The sequence below is a fragment of the Fringilla coelebs genome (assembly GCF_963513975.1).
Source record: "Fringilla coelebs genome assembly, chromosome: 1".
NCBI classification, from domain to species: domain Eukaryota; kingdom Metazoa; phylum Chordata; class Aves; order Passeriformes; family Fringillidae; genus Fringilla; species Fringilla coelebs.
In genome coordinates this window covers 52,624,894-52,642,493 of record NC_140028.1, presented here as the reverse complement: position 1 = coordinate 52,642,493, position 17,600 = coordinate 52,624,894, and the positions used below count along the sequence as shown (strand labels likewise).

General features: G+C 43.2%; 1 protein-coding gene across 2 annotated transcripts in view; it reads left to right on the top strand.

Annotated features, from left to right (window-relative positions):
• Positions 1-7,189: 7,189 nt before the first annotated feature.
• Positions 7,190-17,600, top strand: part of PPP4R1 (protein phosphatase 4 regulatory subunit 1) — a 62,214-nt gene continuing 51,803 nt past the window's right edge. For both annotated transcript variants that reach the window (XM_084204363.1, XM_084204362.1), the window contains exons 1-2: positions 7,190-7,324; positions 7,594-7,638. In XM_084204363.1, the coding sequence (XP_084060489.1) occupies positions 7,318-7,324; positions 7,594-7,638 (52 nt within the window). In that variant the 5' untranslated portion in view covers positions 7,190-7,317. The remainder of the gene's footprint in view (positions 7,325-7,593; positions 7,639-17,600) is intronic.

Sequence of the window (17,600 nt, the reverse complement as noted above, 5' to 3'; positions counted from 1 at the left end):
TTTTTAGATATTGTCAGCCTTTACTTTGAGAGGAACAACAGTTTCAGTTTTAATTAATTGTTCAGTGAAAGACCTCTGCTATATTTTGCATATATTTGACTGGTCTCCAAGTGTCATGCCACAGTCTGTCCATACCTCTGTCTGGGCTCAGCACTACCTGAAGTGTAATTACACAGCTGCTGATTGAGGTGGACCCGAAGCAGAATGAGCTCACATCTGCCCTCAGAAGACTGAACAAACACATCTGAAGGCTGCCTCCTCCAGAGGTCTAAAATACACGTGTGTAACTGACCCTGAAATTCAGTGTTCTTCCTGCAAGAGCCAGGGTTATCTAAACAAAGGGTTCTTAGGAAGTAACCTCTTGACTTCTCCACCCCTCACATTTTTAAGGATTGACAGGTCCTAGCACTTGCACAGACCAGGATAACAAGCCGTGTCCCATTACAATCATTCTCCTGACATGCTTCCCACTGGCACCTACCACCCTTCAGATCAGCAAAAAAAGAGCTTGCCTGCCTGTATAGGCATGTACCCAGTCTTCCCTGACTAAATGGATTACACACTAGTTGGCTGAATAGGGTGCCAAGAAGACTTCCAGCCAGCTCGTATTCATGTGGGTTATGAAAGAGTGCTACTCCTGAGTCCAACCTAAGTCCAGTTAAAATAAGACAAAGGTCTGCAGACAAGGTGCACTTCTGCCAGGATTTAGGTTTTATTTCTGTTTTGTTTTGAAAAAATGCAATGTGAGTATAAGAAAATAAGCAAGAAAGTTCAAAAACTGTCAACAAGAACAGAATTAAATGTGCTGTACACAGCAGCTTGCTGAGAGGAGTTTGGAATGGAGGACAGTGGGGAGAGCTGGTGCTGAAGTGAGAAGAGAAAGGATCTTAGGAAGAGACCAGTTGGAGGGATTTGAAACTCATGGAAAAGGAGGCTTGGAAGTAGTGATGATTCAATCCCATTTGTCCCTTTGAGATATGTTCTGGGATTTTGGTAACTCATCTCTGGTTCAGAAGAATGCAAGCCATCAGCTCGCATGTGTACATGTGCCAATATCTAAGCAGATCTAAAGAGATGCAAATTTAAAGTCAGTAGACCAGGAAGCAAAGGAGTGAATAAATGCAAATAGATTAATCTGAATATCAGGTTAGGTATTTCCAGGTAGGCACTAGTTGGGTGGGGAGGGGAGACTGTGTGGGCTGAGGAAAGGCTGGAGAGCCTGGCTGGCCCAAGGGCTAATCAAACAGGGAGGGTCTGGCCTGGCATACATCTGAGAGCTGGCACAGTAGGAACCATGCATTAGATTGCTACTGTCATATATGTAATGGCATCAGATAGCAAAACATAGCACAGAAGATTTTTTTTTTTGTGTGTATTTTATTTTATGCACTAATTATCATCTCAGGCCTGAAGCAGTATCAAGCACATCACTTTGCTTCTTTTGTTCTGTTTCTTTACCCGTAAGATGACAATAATTTATTTCCTTTCAAAATTATTTGGAGACTAGGATGAAAGGTTGGGGGATAAGTGTATCTACTACAATGGTATCCCAGCTGCACATAGTTGCTGGAATTTCTTGAAATGGCCAAAATTCACCCTTTTTTCCTCTTATCAAAGCAAACAAAACCTAAATAGCGAAACAAACACGAACAAACAAATGCTTCACCCCACCTCCCTCCCCACCAAAATCAGCAAATCCTCCCCCCAGGCAATTCAGTGAAGAGAAGATTCAGTAGCCTTGTTCCCTTCTGATATGACAGTGACATAGACACCTCTGAGAACCAGGAAATCCAGAGCTAAGGTAGAGCAGTACAACCTGAACTCTGCATTGTTTGATCAGTGATTCAGTCTTCCTGTAACACACATATGCATGACACCTTGGCTCCTGAAGCAGAACAACTCAGAGCTGCAGGACTTTAAGTGCTCTTAAAGGATAGCTTTCTTTTAAGCGCTCTTGAAGGAAAACCTGTGTCCAGGTGAGGGCTACTACATGAGGAATCCTGCACATATGCTGCAGTCAAACTCTGAGACCCATGTCCTCAAAACAGCCCCTGATGCAGTAAATTCTTTGTGCTCTTTCACCATCAACTTCAGCACCTGAATGGTCAGATACAGGCAGAGACTTTCACTTCACTGCTATTGAGATGACAGAGCACTCTTTCTTTGGTCTTTGGCCAAAGGAGATGTGGATATCACCACTGGTCATGGTCTGAATTGAAAAATGCAGCATCAGGACTTGTCTCCTGAATTGCACACCTCTCTTCTTTTTGCCCACACAGCTGCCATCTCCATGTCACCAATGCAAGAGATTTACTTGAAAATTAATGCCAAGAGCCACTGGAAGCTCCAGGTGCAGCCTTAATTCTGCACTGGGATGTACCTCAGCTGGGTATTTCCTAGTTTTAAGAGGTTTGAGCGTCACTTGAACTTGCCACAGAATTTGCTGCTGACCTGGAATGACATGAGGAACCCACAAGGCAAACTTTATATTAACCAGGCTCTTTCTCAGCAAATTTAGGTGTTAATTTATTCATGGTTGGCATATTGGGTGTTTAAAATCCTTCTGCAAGGCCTTCTCTGAGAGCAGTGGTAGTTGAACTTTAATGCTAAGGTTTGCCAGTAGTCACCAGCTCAAACTCTTGCCCAGGAAACAGCAAAAATTAAATAAAACTGAGTGATACACAGTTAAAAACTTTTGCAACCACAAGGAATACAGATATATAAAAAAACCCAACCCAAAATAAACAAAACACCACCCTTCTCCAGTATTTTTATTGGAGAGGGAAAAAAGGAGTAGGGAAGGGAAGAAGAGAAGGGAAAGGGAAAGGGAAAGGGAAAGGGAAAGGGAAAGGGAAAGGGAAAGGGAAAGGGAAAGGGAAAGGGAAAGGGAAAGGGAAAGGGAAAGGGAAAGGGAAAGGAGAAGAAAGGAAACATTTTATGATGAACACCTCTTTTTAGCAGAAATGCTTTACTATATTGTCAAATGCAAATTGACTGTAAATCTCAGACTTCAGCCACTGGGTTTTCACGTGTATCCATACATATTAAAGGTATGTGTGTGCTTCTGTATGAATATGTATCTTAATCTGTATATTTATTTATGGGCCAAATTTGGTTAAACACTCTGCAAAGAAAAACTGATGGTCCAGAAAGCAAAGAGTGAATGGTTGAACCATCAAGGCCAACAGCTGCAGGCAGACGGAATCCTGGGGGTGGGTGGCCCAGAAGACAATGAGTAAGGATTACTCAAGAGGATAAGCAATTGCCTTGGTGCACCAGCAGTCTAACCCTGATCTATTTCTTGATAGGCTTCACAGGAAAAGAGAGTTTCGTGGAGGAATCCAAAGGAGGAGATGGCTGCAGATATTTATGGGAAGCTCTTCCCACACATGAAGGTAGCCTGGGAGAAATGCAAAGCAACTTAATATATGGACATTGAAAGCTGACACTATCTGATCAGACCTGCTTCTTCAAGCAAATGAGCAAAAATAGATAATAATACCTTAGATAATAAACAAAATAACATGGGTGAGTTCCATATGCAGCAGTGTTTTTGAGCCTGAGGTCCTTAGACCTGGAACAGTTTTAAATGAAAAGATGTCACAATCAAACTATGGAATAACTTGTTGCAAGTATGTCTAGGTGGATGTGGGGTATCTTGTGTTTAACATGCAAGTTTGAAAGGATTTATATAGTATTTTACGTAAATACTACACTTTTACTTTATGGAAATGTCTTGCTGATTGCTATGGACTTTTTTGAGATACATCCTGGAGATAACAATGAAGGTGTCTTTTATCATGTGCAAAGGATCTTGTCAAGGAGTCTTCCATTTGTATCCTTCCATCCCTAGCTTGAAGCAGTGGTGTAGTGTTTGTAGTGTGTTTTTTCCTTGAGATAGAGTGTGAGAATGTGAGTTTATCCTTCTTCAGTTCTTTACTTCCCAGTGCCCGTAAGGGTACTTAAGCTGACTATGAGAACTCCAGCGCAAAATCTGCTAGAATGTTTTGGTAGGTGTTATATTACTTGCTCCTTGACATGTCTCTGGCTAATAAAACAAGGCTGTCATGAAAATTTTCTTCCATAATGAGGTGTGCTGGTTTGGAACGGCCACCCATCTGCCAGAGTCAGCATCTGTCCTACACTTAGAAGGTTTCCTGTCTGCCTCATCCGTGACCGGTAGCGGGGAATCTTACCATCAACTTGAACTTTGGATCAGGCCCTGAAGGAGTACCTCTGGATTTACTGAGGCCAACAAGTTTAGAAGTACCTGGTTACTTATTCTTTAAATGGGATTTTTCATTGAGTGTTGGCATTAAGCCTTTTTTTTTTGTTTCTTTTAATTAAATTATTTTCCCCCTACCATGAGCGTTGTCACCGCATGAGCCAAAGGTTTCACATGAGTTCCTACTCACAAAGGAAGAGACCTATCCTGATGGGTCCTAGTGATGATGCTGGACCCAACTGTGCCTGAGGAGCAAAGTCTGATGTTCTAGAGGTAACACCAAGCACAAACCCCCCCTGCCATTCCTGAACAGTTACAATTTGTAGCACACTGATCCTTGATACCTGTGCTATTTAAATACCACATGGTCCTGCCTACAGAGAAAGAACCAACAACCACTGAAGATCACAAGCACATAGCAAGACCCAAAATAAATTTATATGATCTTATGTTCAGTATGACTGCTTGCAACTGTCATTGCTTTATTCAATAAATTATACACCCTCTCTTTAAACAAATACACACATAATTTTTTTTAAATTCCTAAATACGCTAGAGGCAATTATATATGGAGCAATAATTAATTGATAATTAACACTATTAATACATTTTAAGAGCAGTTATTCTAGTCATTGTAAACCCAGTTCTCATAGATGTATCTCATTAAGTTCTCCTTAGGATGATAACCCTAATAATGCTTAAGGCAGCTTTGATGCTCTCAGAACACGGTAATCTATGGCATGTGAGCATTACTGTCTTTCCTAAATGGTTGGAAAAAGGAGTCAGACCCCTTGATTCATTCAGTAAAATGAAGTGCATTAAATTTTAGTTGTGAGATTCTTAGATTCACTTCTGCTGAATTCAGTGGGAGCAAAACTGATTGTGGTGAACGATGCAGAGGAGATGTGAGAAAACTTCCCAGAAATAACTTGCAGTAATAAAGATAATAAAATGAGGTTTTGAAGTACACCTAACTTTTCTGTTTTAAGACTATTGCTATCACATCCAGGACTGCCAGAGATTTGTGATGTCAAATATTTCCCCTGAATCTCTTCTTAAATTACACTGGCAGAGAATAGCATGGTTCATATAACTTAGTCATGGTGAATTTACTTGATTTACTCAGATTTTGAGGTTATATATCTGAACAAATGAAAATGTAAGATAATCAGTATCCAGTAGGCCCTAGTGGCTCATCCAAAGACTGAACAGGTGTCAAATAGGACAGAGCTTGTTCGACTACAAGGACTGTAAGGAAAGGGATGTATGGATTTTAAAAGAAGATTACACATTGTCATTCACGATGGCAAAGAGAATGAATGGCTACGAAGATTTAATCCTTGTACAATTCACCAAATAAAACCAAAAATTGTGAAAAAGCAGCTTACAAGACATACTATCAAACACAGTTAAAAACAGTGCTAATGAAATTGCATCTTTTTTTGCAAGCAAAAAATAATTTATTTTGCTTTTCTGTGTATTAACAACTTCATTGATTATTATGGAGGTTTAAAACAAGACTCTGGAAGACTCAGGTAATATGCCCAGGTAGCACTAGTACCAGTAATGGTCCTTTCCTCTATCAAGTGCCCTGGTTATCAACTGAATAGAGCCTTTGTTCCGTCCAACACTTTCAATATTCCAATTTACAGTGGAAAAAAATCTATTAAAACAGTTGAAATGAGAACCATCAGCAGTGACCGAAAGGTACAGCCAAAAAAAGCAGAAAACCATGTGAACCTTTGTGTCTATGTACACCTAAAGTGCCTGTTTTTAAAGCAGAAGTCAGAAGGCACAGCCGTGCAGTGGGGCAATATCCTGTGTGTTTAAGCCAGGGATCCCAGCTGCAGAAACTTGGCAATTCACATGAGGAGGATGCTCGTGGGCTACACAGTGGTGGTGGCACGGCTGCCTGTCACAGAACCATTAGGGTTGGAAGGGACCTCTGGAGATCATCTGGTCCAAGTCCCCTGCCAAGGCAAGGTCTCCTAGAGCAGGTGAGGCAGGAACACATCCAGGTGGGGTTTGAATGTCTCCAGAGAGGGACACTCCACGACCTCCCGGGACAGCTTGTTCAACTGCTCTGCCACCCTCACAGTGTGAAGTTCTTCCTCATATAGAGGTGAAAATTCTTGTGTTTTAGTTTATAGCCATTGTTCCTCATCCTGTCACTGGGAACCACCAAAAAGAGTCTGGAACCATCTTACCATCTTTCCTTTGAGATATTTATAAGCATTAATGAGAACCCCTCTCAATCTTCTCTTCTTTAGACTAAACATTGCCCAGCTCCCACAGCCTCTCCTATGAGAGGCTCCAGATTGGTAATAACCTTTGTGGCCCTCCACTGAACCCTCTCTAGTAGCTCCTTGTCTTTCTTGTACTGGGGAGCCCAGAACTGGACACAGCACTGCAGAGGTGGCCTCACCAGTGCCCAGCCGAGGAGGAGGATCACCTCTCCGCTGGCCGCTCTCTGCTAGGTCACGGAACCTTCCTCCCCAGGTAACCCCACAACGCCGGCGCCAAGAACTTCTACGGCCCCGCTACCGCGCCTGGAAGCGACCCCACGGTGACCACGGCGAGGAGCACCTTCGGGGCCTTCCTCCAAGTGACCCCACAAACTTCCCGGCAGGGGAAGCTCCCTGGCCTCGCCTCAGCCCGTCGGCGGGCGGCAGGAGGAGCCCGAGCCCAAGCCCCGAACTGGCGGAGGAGCGCGTAGGACAGGTGAGCGAGCCGGGGCGTGTGGCCGAGCCCGGGCGCTCTCCAGCCCCAGGGCCAGCCCGGGCGGCTCCGGCCGTGAGTCAGATCGCGGCGATGGGAGGCGCGGCCGCCTAAGCTAGCGAGCAGCGAGCGAGCGAGAGCGGCTCCGCCGGGCGGAGGCGGGGGCAGCGTGTCCGGCCCAGACCCCTCCTCCCGCCTTCCTCCGCCCGCTCCCTCCTCCCTCCCTCCCTGCGCGGCTCTCCCGGGGACGCGGAGAGGCGCCGCCGGGCCCGGGGCCTGGACCGTACGGGTGCCTGTCCTCTCCCACCGCCGCTCCCACCGCCCGGCCGCGGGCTGGATGTAGCCGGGCGCCCCGCGGGGGCTGCAGCAGCAAGATGGCGGGTAGGCATCGCCCCCCTCCCCCTTCCCGCACACGCCGCCTCCCCGGCGAGGCGCCAGCCCTCCCTCCTCTATCCCCCCTCCTTCTCCTCTCCCCCGCCCCGGCTTCGGGAGCGCTGCCCGCCGCTGTCCGGGCTCGGAACGCAGGGGCTGCGGGGCGGGTCGCGTCGGGGGGGCGCAGCCCGCGGGCGGGGCAGGGTCACGCGTGGCACCGAGGGTCGGCGGGCGCATTGGCACATGGTGCCTGTGTGTGTGTGTCTCCCCCACCGCAGATCTGTCGCTGCTCCAGGAGGACCTGCAGGAGGAGATCGACGGATGTGAGTGGGGACGAGGGGGGGATTGGCGGGGCGGCTTTCGGGCGAGGAAGTGGCTTCCGCGGGGGAGCGCCCAGGGTGCATTGTGGGAGGCGGCGGGGAGGAGGAGGAGGAGGAGGAAGCCATGGCCATGCTCCGCGCTTCCCGGTGTCCATGACCCGGTCCCGGTCGCGCGTGGGGCTGCGCCGGGCGGTCCCGCGGGGTGCGTTGGGCGGCGGGCGGGGCGGGGGCGCCGTTAGCGGCCGCCCCGGAGGGAGCGAGGGAGGGGGGGAAGGAGGGATGGAAGCAGGGGAGGCTCTGCTTGCGGGGCGGCGTCCCCTCATGGCCCGGGCACGGCAGGGCGCCGGCGGGGAGGAGCAGGAGGAGGCTCAGGCTGCTGCATCTGCAGCAGCATGTGGGTTGCTCGTTCCTTTTATATCTCTGTATTTTGTATATCTTTTTTTTGTGTCCCCTGTCCTTCCCCCCGTCCACCCCTCCCCCTCAGGCTCTCTCTTCCTTGTGAAGGGTCTGGAGCACATGTCCTGTGAGGAGCAGCTGTGGGAGCTGGGGATGTTTAGCCTGGAGAAACGAGGCTCAAGGAGGGACCTTACTGCTCTTTACAGCTGCCTGAGCGGAGGTTGTGGCCGGGTGGGGGTCGGTCTCTTCTCCCAGGCAACCAGCCATAGGAGAGAGGCCATGGCCTCAGGCTGCGCCAGGGGAGGTTCAGGCTGGACACCAGGAGGGATTTGTTCTCAGAAAGGGTGCTTGTATATTGGAACTGACTGGCCAGGAGGTGGTGGAGTCACTGTCCCTGGAGGTGCTTAAGGAAAGCGGACGTGGCGCTCAGTGGCATGGTCCAGTTGACAGGGTGGCTTTTGGTCACAGGCTGGAGAGACGATCTCAGAAGTGTTTTCACACCTGATTCTGTAAGTCCTGACCCCGCTGGAAAGATCTGTGGAGAAGAGTTAATGCCAGGGTGCAAAGTCGCAGAATTGTGGCTGGGGTGGTGCAAAAATTCCTAACTCAGGGCTGAGAAGCCTTAGCATGGCAGACTAGGATGTTACTCAGACGAGAAGATGTCTGTTGATCAAGTCGATACTGAGGGAGTTTCTTGGAAGCAGAGGAGGATGAATTTTGGGTGGAAAGTGAAAATGGAGGTAGATGCAGGTGCCTGCTGTGGGTGTGCAGACCCCCTGGTTGCTGCCTGAAGCTGTTGTGTGTGCTGTGCAGTCTGCAGGGCATCCTCTCACCAGGGCTGGAGCACAGGTGAAAAAAACCCTTGTGTTTTGTGGCTTACATTTTTAGAGGAGAGCTATTTAAACTTTTCAGGATTTAACTGATATATCTTCTTTTTCACGTTTGTCAGCTGACATTTAGAAGGCTCCTATTGTGCTTTGCCTTGCACAAAGAGGGAGCCTTTCCCTCGGGCTTTTTTTTTTTATTCAGTGTGATAAGTCGCTGTTTGAAAACTCTCTGTGATTACAGAGGACTTCTTCAGAAGGGACACACTTAACAAAAAAATAAAGTGCATTTGTTAGTTTCCACTTAGATTATGGTTTTAGTTGACTGTGAGACAGGAGTTGAAATTATCTGTAGTCATTGGAGGGATGACAGAAGCTGTGGGTTCCTGGTGCTGTTCTTACTGTTATGGTCTTCAAAAATGAAAAAAACTAAGTGCTTGGAGATATGACTCAGTCCAGATGAGAGCATCCTGAAGGCAGAAACCATAGAAATATAAAGATTTGAAACCTCATTAAAAATTACTGAGGTTTTGATGGAAGTAGATAAAAGCAAATGTCTCAATACTTATGCATGGTATTTTTGGAGGAAAAAAACAGGACTCTCTATGAATCAATATGTGCTGTTTGGATGTAGTTCAGTCACACAGTAGCTTTTATGGTTCTAAATTGTACATGATTTTCTTCTTGGGTGGTGTCTGCGTGCCAAAGAAAAATAATACAGATCAAGGAGACTGTACATATCTAGTCAAAAGTACTGTTTCTTGTGCAGTATTATTTGAAATAGCTGTGTTTTGTACCCATATACATGTCTTACACAATTATGGAAGTGTTTCCTATTGATTGGTTGCACGTATGAAAGAGACAATTAAAAAAATAAGACACAAAGTTGCAACTCCTGCCTGAACCCCACCCTTCCCTATCCCTCTGTTGTAAATATTTCAAATGTTTGCAGCTCTTTCAAGTATCAGAGTGAGACACTGGTTTAGAGGTGTATTACTGAAGTAGCAGAATGCAATAGTGATAAAACTGGAAGTGCTGGCAGCTTTTATGTCTGTGTGATTCTGCCAGCTGCATTCTTGCAAAAAGTGTGCTAAGCTATACTTAAAGACAAATAGGAGAGAAATACTTGCAAGGCATACCTGTAGTCCTGGTGATTTAGGAGGAGGAATCAGATAGATGTAAATTAGTAGGATTGATTGACTGGCTGTTTTGAAAAATGAAGTATGTTTTCAGTAAATTTTTGGGCTTTTAACTGATCTGATATCAAGTAATATTAAGACATCTGTGAGGGTGTGCTGGAGAAATCAGGAGTGATTAAGACTGGCTGCATGTGTCAAGGTCTGGTTTGGACATCTGAAGCTGAGTCTCTGATTGTGCATATGGCTCAGGACATTTCACTAGATTAGGTATTCATCTGTAGCTCATCAGTGAGCCTAGGTTTGAGTCTGAATCTTGAAAATTATTTGCTGATTTACTGTTTTGGTTTTTTCCCGTTTGGTAATGAGACTTTCCAGTGTGATTCAGTGTTTCCTCCTAAAGAAGGAATCATTAAGGCGACTTAAGAGCTGCCTTTTGTTGGTGATGTTCTAAAGCAATAGGAGAAAGTCCTGGAGCTGAGCAAACAGCCATGCACAGTTCCTGCTGAAAGTAACGAACCGAGCATCTGTGCATCTTTTAGATAGGCAGAGTGAAGAACAGCTGTTTTATGATCTTTGTCTTTTAAGGTTTCTGGAGTCAAGTGTTTTACAGGAAAGTTGGAGTTTAATCAACAACTTGTACAACTGTACAATTTGTTCTTCTCCCCATTCATTATGCCAGCTTGGTGGAAGCTAATTAACCTGAAATACAGAAGAGTAAAATATTATCTCCTTGGAGTACTGTTTTAATAGCTGCTTGTGAAACAAAGTTTATCTTTTCTCTGAAGAAAACTTGATAAATATTTAGGTTAATGAAACATTCCTAGATTTCAACAGGGAGCAGTAAATCTGATGTTGGAGTAGTGGAGACCTTCAGAATATATGCTGTGGAAGGCATCTATTAAAAAAAAAACAACCTTCCTTTTGTTGATTTGTTTAAGAGGTCAGAGATTAAACAAGAGCTTTATAAGAAAGGCTTTCAGTGGTTGATAAACCAGCTGGATTGACTTTTAAATAATTAATTTCAGCTTTGGTTTGCATTTCTATTTTGAAAGCTTCATATTATTTTTCTGCTCTTGGTTGCTTGGTAACCACTGGAAAGCTCTGATTTTTTTTTTTTCTTGAGGTGAATGCATACTTTACACCTGGTACATTAAACAGATGATTGCTTTAAGTAGTTACATAGCTTGGAAATGAAATGGCATTTCAGTATTCTGATTTTAGCTGATATTTCATTTCTGTTGATATAGCTTCTGATGTCAAAGGCTGTGATAATAATTGAAGAAATTCTGGTTCTTCAGGAATTCTTTAGGCAGTGACTTTTCCTTGATTGTTTGTTTGAAGTAAAAGGAAAAATCACCCAAAACCAAGACAGTGAGTGTAACCTAGCTGAACATACTGAATGCTAGAAAAGAAAAATTATTTCCTAGATGTGAGTTCTTTCGTGAAAGACAACTTATTTGACTCTAACCCCTCCAAATAAGGAACATACAATTGTATTTCATTTATGTAAAGATAAAGCTAAGAAGAATCCTTGTGTGATCTTAACCATTAAGGAAAAAAAAAATAAAGGCACCTCCCTCTAAAGACAATAGAGTGAAAATTAAAAAATTCAAAGTGTAAGCCTCTAGAAGAATCTCCATCCCAGTACTTGGATTGTTGATTTCCTTACTCTTTTGTCTGAAATCTTGCGCAGTATACAAAAAGTCGGGGAAAATTTGGCTTTTATTCAAATATTTTGTTTGGTGCCTACAAAATCGAAAGTAGTATAACTGTTTAAGATAAGTACAGAAAAGAAAAGAAAATAGGCAGCGAAAATGGTTGAAAAGCAGACGTGGGCTTGTGGAAAATGAAGTGTTCTTTATGACTCTTGCCAGATAGTTTGTGCTCCCCCCTCCCCTGGCTGTTTCTGGAGGCTGAGCTGATCAGTCCAGATAGATTAAATGAAACGTACCATGATGCTGACGTCTTTCAGTCTGACCACTGATGTGTGCAGGATGTGTGCTCTAAAAAATAGAGCCATCTGCAATTAGAATTCAGATTTGGGAAGGGGATAGCTTTATTCAACTCATTATTTTAATTGTGATTTAAATCAGGAGAGAAAAGATATTTTGATCTGATAACTGGTTTTAATATTGTTTTACATTTGTTTTTGGAAAAAGTCTTTGTTAGTGGTAGCTGATAGCTGCATTTGCATGCAATGTCAGGATTTCTGGTAGTTGCAAGTATATGTGCATAATTTGGTGGTTATGTAGCTTACTCAGATTCTGAAACTTTAGCTTTTGCCATGCTGACAATGGTAAATTTCCTTTTTCTGTACACTTAGTTTCCAGATGTTTTAACTAAAAATGCAGAAAATTGAGTTTTAATATCTACACATTGTTTAGACAGTTCTAGTTTAGAACTGTTAAATGGGTTTTACATATATATATATATATATATATATATATATATATATATATATATATATATACACACCTATGTGTAAACTTGTTTTCTATAGCCCTTATTGCTTTATTTCTTTAGCAAAAAGGTAGTTTTTGCAATTGGCAAATCTAATGTTACTGTTTGGATTTCACTAGTGGACGAAACAGTTCTAAAAACTAAAAACAGAGTAGTGATGATCCAACATAGCACTATTTTTATTATTGTGTTCTTTTCCATTGATTAAAAAGGGAGGACAGGTCTTCCTTGCCTCTCCTCCCAGCAGGCTTCTCAGTGAGTGAAACACTTTTTTAGCTGAGCTGAAGAAAATTCTCTTTGTGCATCTGCAGATGTCAAAAGCTGTTTTATCATTGATGCTATGTTCTTTTTCCAGGTGATGAGCAAATCATCTGGCATTAGCAGTGAGCTTGTGTTGGTCGAATTCTTTTAATTAAATTATTCTCTTAGACTTTGGGTAGGGCACAAATCTCTTTCCAAATGGAAGCTAATTTAAATTTTTTTAAACCTTTTTTAATGATAAGTTAAAAAAATGTTTGGGTTTTTTTTGTTGTTTTGTTTTTGTAAAACCAGTCTGTATTTCCCTGCAGTGTCAAATCACAGTCACAGCTTGATGCTGTGTAGTAGTTTTTATTCTCTGGTAGTGAATTATGCTGGCATAACATGCATTCAGTATATTAAAATTCACCTTCCCTTTCCCACAGCTGTACATAGCAATATCAGAAGCTTTTGCACTGTGGTTTCTTTGTTCCTTCACCACAGAATAAGAATTAGCAGATTTTGTTATGCTGATAGTTGTTTTGTATAGGCTGCACATTGTGTTGCTCTTAGACTTATTTCTAGCTTTGAGTACAGCTAAATTTCCAACATGAGGTTCAGCTAGATGCCCTGTTGCAGTACTGACCTTTTGGTCCCATCAGAGTCTGAGCTCTGGTGAGAGTGCTGCGATAGTTTGAATTACTGGGTTGGCATTTAAGCATTGCAGAAAAGTAATAACAGAAATTACTGGCAGACTTTCTGTAGTGATTGGAATCAGTTCTCTGGTGTGACTGAGATTCTGCTCCTTTGGGAATCCAATAACCGTTCCTTAATGCTAATGAAGCACACTTGTTAAGTCTCTTGTTTTCCCTGGAGATTAGGGTTTAATTCTCCCAACACTTCAGTTCATTTCTTTGTCTTTTAATGTGGTGATTGACCCTCATAGAAACTGGGAGACTCAGGTGGATGGCTGTGTCCCCATGGAATTCTGGTATTAGTGGTCTCAGGTGGATAATGGTTAGTCTCTCTTTCTCCAGCAACCTCTTAGGATGCTAGAGAAAAGAAGATGATGTAAGGAAAGGATTGTGCTTGATTTGATGTAGGCTAATGAACCTTTCTCGTGCAGCTGCACATTTTTTCTCCATTACACCTAGTAGAGGATTGAAGAAGTAATTTTCTAGGCTTTCAGTTTTCTGAGGCCACTAGCATCACTTCTGATGTGGGAATGTGCTTTTCACTAGCCAACTTCTATTATCCCATCTCTGGCAGGGATCCTCAGTTAAGGTTGCCAGCATTTTTTTTTCCTTTTTTTTTTTCCCTTCTCTTATGATTTATCTTCCAGGGCTTTGGATATTCTCCTCCTTCTCCCTTTCTCTCCCACTTGCAGCTAAAAAACAGAGGGAGTGAAAGAGTCATGAAGGAGCTGGAAATGTTTAAAATCCTAGGCTTAAGATAGTGAAACCTTGGTGCTTGCAGTTATTTCTGACTACTGACCTATTGTGGAGCTGGCAGACTGCAGTGTGTTGAAGCTGAAATACTTTTCTTTCCTGTGTGTGCCTTTTGCTGCTAAGGCTTTCCCTCTGTGTGGGCAGGAGGTTTTCATTGCAAGAGTTATAACATGAGCAGAACTGGCTGAAAGGATAGCTTCTGCTTTGAGAGCTAGAGAAACAGTTCCCTCTTTAGAGGAGCAAGGCAGGGACAGCTGCCCCTAAAGGTTCCCAGAACATCAGTGCTCCTCTGTGCACTTTAGAAAGGTATGGTGTAAGAGAAACTAATGTGGCTGTTGCTTGGTTTGAGAGGTGCTGCAGTTCTTTCTGGCAGTAGGGTGTTAACCTACTGGATAGGTTAAAAAAAGTGTCGAAGTATGTTTGTGAAGGGTGTTTGTTTGCACCAGTGAAACAACAGCACTGACAGTTGAGACTACTGGTTTGGTGGGTCTTTCTTACTGTTTTTAAGGTAAAGAAAATAGAGAGGCAAATAGTACCATAAATATGTGTTATTCTCTGTACAGTTTCTGGAAAAGCTAAATAGATTAATGTATAAAATGGACGTGGTGTATGAGTGGTATTGCAGACTGTTGAAACATTTTTCTCTGATAAACAAATCCGCTTAGGGAATTTTTTTGTGTTGTTGCCATAGTGCCTGAACAGTTCCCAAATATTTGAATGGAGGAGAGACTACCTTTTCCTTCCTCTAGCCCACAGGAGGAACAGCTTGATTAATCTGTAGGGATGCATGCTTGTGCAAATAATGTAAACATTAAATTACATTGAAATGGACATCCTTGAACACCCCAACCATGTTCATACTTTTTTTAAGAGTGAATCCACTGCATTCTGTCCTGCTCAACCTTCTCTCATAGACCTTCTCTCATAGTTTTAGACTTTATACTGAGCACAGGCAGGAAGAGTGTGGAGAGTTGCAACAGGAATTTCTCTGTATGCCCAGGAAACACAGATGTTTATCTCATCTAGGGTTTTGAAAGCTGTCAAGCAGTGTCTCAAGAACATTGTCTGGGATTTAAGCAGAGACAGGAAAAGTGCAGTTAGAAAGTTGAAAGGGATTTATGGGACAAAGCCATGTTTTAGACCTTATGGATGCCCCATTTGTAGAGCTTGCCTTCTCTGCAGTGTTTAGCCCAAGTAAGTGTATTTCAGTTACTGTGATGATGCTGTAAAAGTCCCTTCACAGTGGAGCAACACTTGGTAACTGATGTATCGTAACTCATGGTGTCACATCAAGCATTGCGAAGCTTGCACAAGTCTCTGGAGTGTTTGAGCTTCAGCTGCTTGCTTCATGTCTCTCTTCCTTCTAGTTAGTCCAATGTTAAGGCACATATAGATTGAACTAGGTGGTTTAGTGTGGTACCCAGTTGTGGTAGAATTTGAGCATGGCCCCAAGCGGAGTGCTCGTATCCTTTTGTGGTAGGACCAGAGAGAGCATGTTGGTTGAAGGTGGAAGTAGGATTTTTCTCCCAGTGCTACAAAATTCTCGGTCAGTCATGAGGTCACTTAAAAATCCCATGTACAGCAGTGCTCTGCAGAGTGAAAAGGGATACCTTTCTTTGACAGTAATGACCTTGTAGAGGAGAAAAAAGTACAGGAGCTTCCTACTTGCAGTAGCTGGCTTTTGCTTCACTCCAACCTCATTCCACAATTCTTATGTGCATGCAGTTGTTTGGAAGGGGTAGAAGACAGGGACTTACATAGCAGGGAACTTGAGTGCCTTGGTGATGGGCGTGACATGCTCCCTACAGGAAATAGGCAGACAGAATATAAACTGTTGATTGTTTTAACTGGTAGCTTAGATGTCCTTCTCTTTGTTTCAGTTTCCTCTGGAGCAGCGTTTGTTGCAGGTCAAATCAGTAGAAGGTGCATTGAGGTGTTGTGCAAATAAATGACTAGTGAGCAATGTGAGATAGAACTATTCCTTTTTTTTTGGAGCAAATCAGGATTTTCAATGCTGCTTGTGTATGCCTGAAAGAAGCAAACTTGTGTGTAGCTCCACCTCATCTCCTTGCTTAAAGAATTTTGTACTGCCCCTTGTTTGCTCTGATGTTTGATGAGAAATGCAGCTCCTGTGGCAGCTTGATAGCTATCTTTTTGTGAAGACCTTTGCTAAATAAAAATTTTCTCATGGCCTGTTACATTTAGACAACTGGATCATTGAAATTTGCTGTGCTGTGCTTGCATCAATTTTGTGTGCAAGCAGCTGCTGATTTTTTGATTCCTGTGTCTTTCATCTGCTAAGTGCTCCCTGTCCCTAGACCCCCAAACCAGTACTGAAGTTTTATTTTAAAGAGTTTGCTGTGTCTGTGCTTCTAGCTGTTAGCAAGCTCTGCTATCAAAGTGCTGCATAGGGGCTAATGTGGTAATTGCGTCAGAGCTGCTTTGCATTTCCACCGTTCTTATCTTCTTCCTTGCTCTTTCCTCTCTACTCCTTCTGCCCAGCCCCCACATCCAGTCCCTCCAAACTTGGAGTTCAGTCAACAAAGTCTGTGCATACAGGCGTGGTAACTTTACATTCATAAGAGGCTCAAGTCCAATAGTGCTCCATGGTTTTACAGGCTAATTCAGGGGAGTAACACAGAAGGAGAAGGGTGGTTCTTGTTTCTGCTAATATGGTAGGTGGGCTGGAATCTAACATTATCCCTTGCAGTGATGACTTTTGCTGAGTAGAATCATACATCTTGTGGCTTCTCAGTTGCATTTTCAGTCTCAGACTGCAGCAGGAGAAAAACAGAGAAAGTAGTTTTTAAGTGTCTCATGGAAAAAACAGCTCCTACTTTCTGATGGTGGGTTCTGTGATGACCAGTGAGTGATGCCTGGATGGGGCAGGCAGTATGGTAGAATTCAGCTTGACAAGCACATTTTGTAAAATTTGTGTGATTGCCATTGCAATAGCTGTTGTTTAATGTTACTGAGGCAGTGCAGTAAATATGTGGTAGCAAATTAATCTGAAATAATGTCACTGAGGCTTTGGTCTGTGTTGTCACCACAGAACCAGAGCTGGAACATCATGCAGTAGGAAAGGGTTAAGAGTAGTGAGTTCAGCTGTGAGCAAATGCAGATGCTTAAGCATTAGTGCTGTGCTGAGGTAAATTTCTCTTTGCAGCACATCAGATGCAAAGTGATGTTTCTTACAGAAAGTTACATAGAAATGAATGTGTTTACAATATTGAAGGCCTGAAAATACTACTTGTGTTCTGCAGAAGTCTGAACCTAAGGTGTATTTTTTCTCTTGTAGCATGGAGGGCAGTAATTTAGAAAAAAACCTGCTGCTGTTATTTTGTGGTCATGATACCAAATGTCTGGGCTCATAAGATTACAATTCTTGCTTTACAGTTTAGCAGAAAAATTACTTGCTTGAACAACAGAACTCAGTTCTTTTTGCATATAAGTGCTGTATT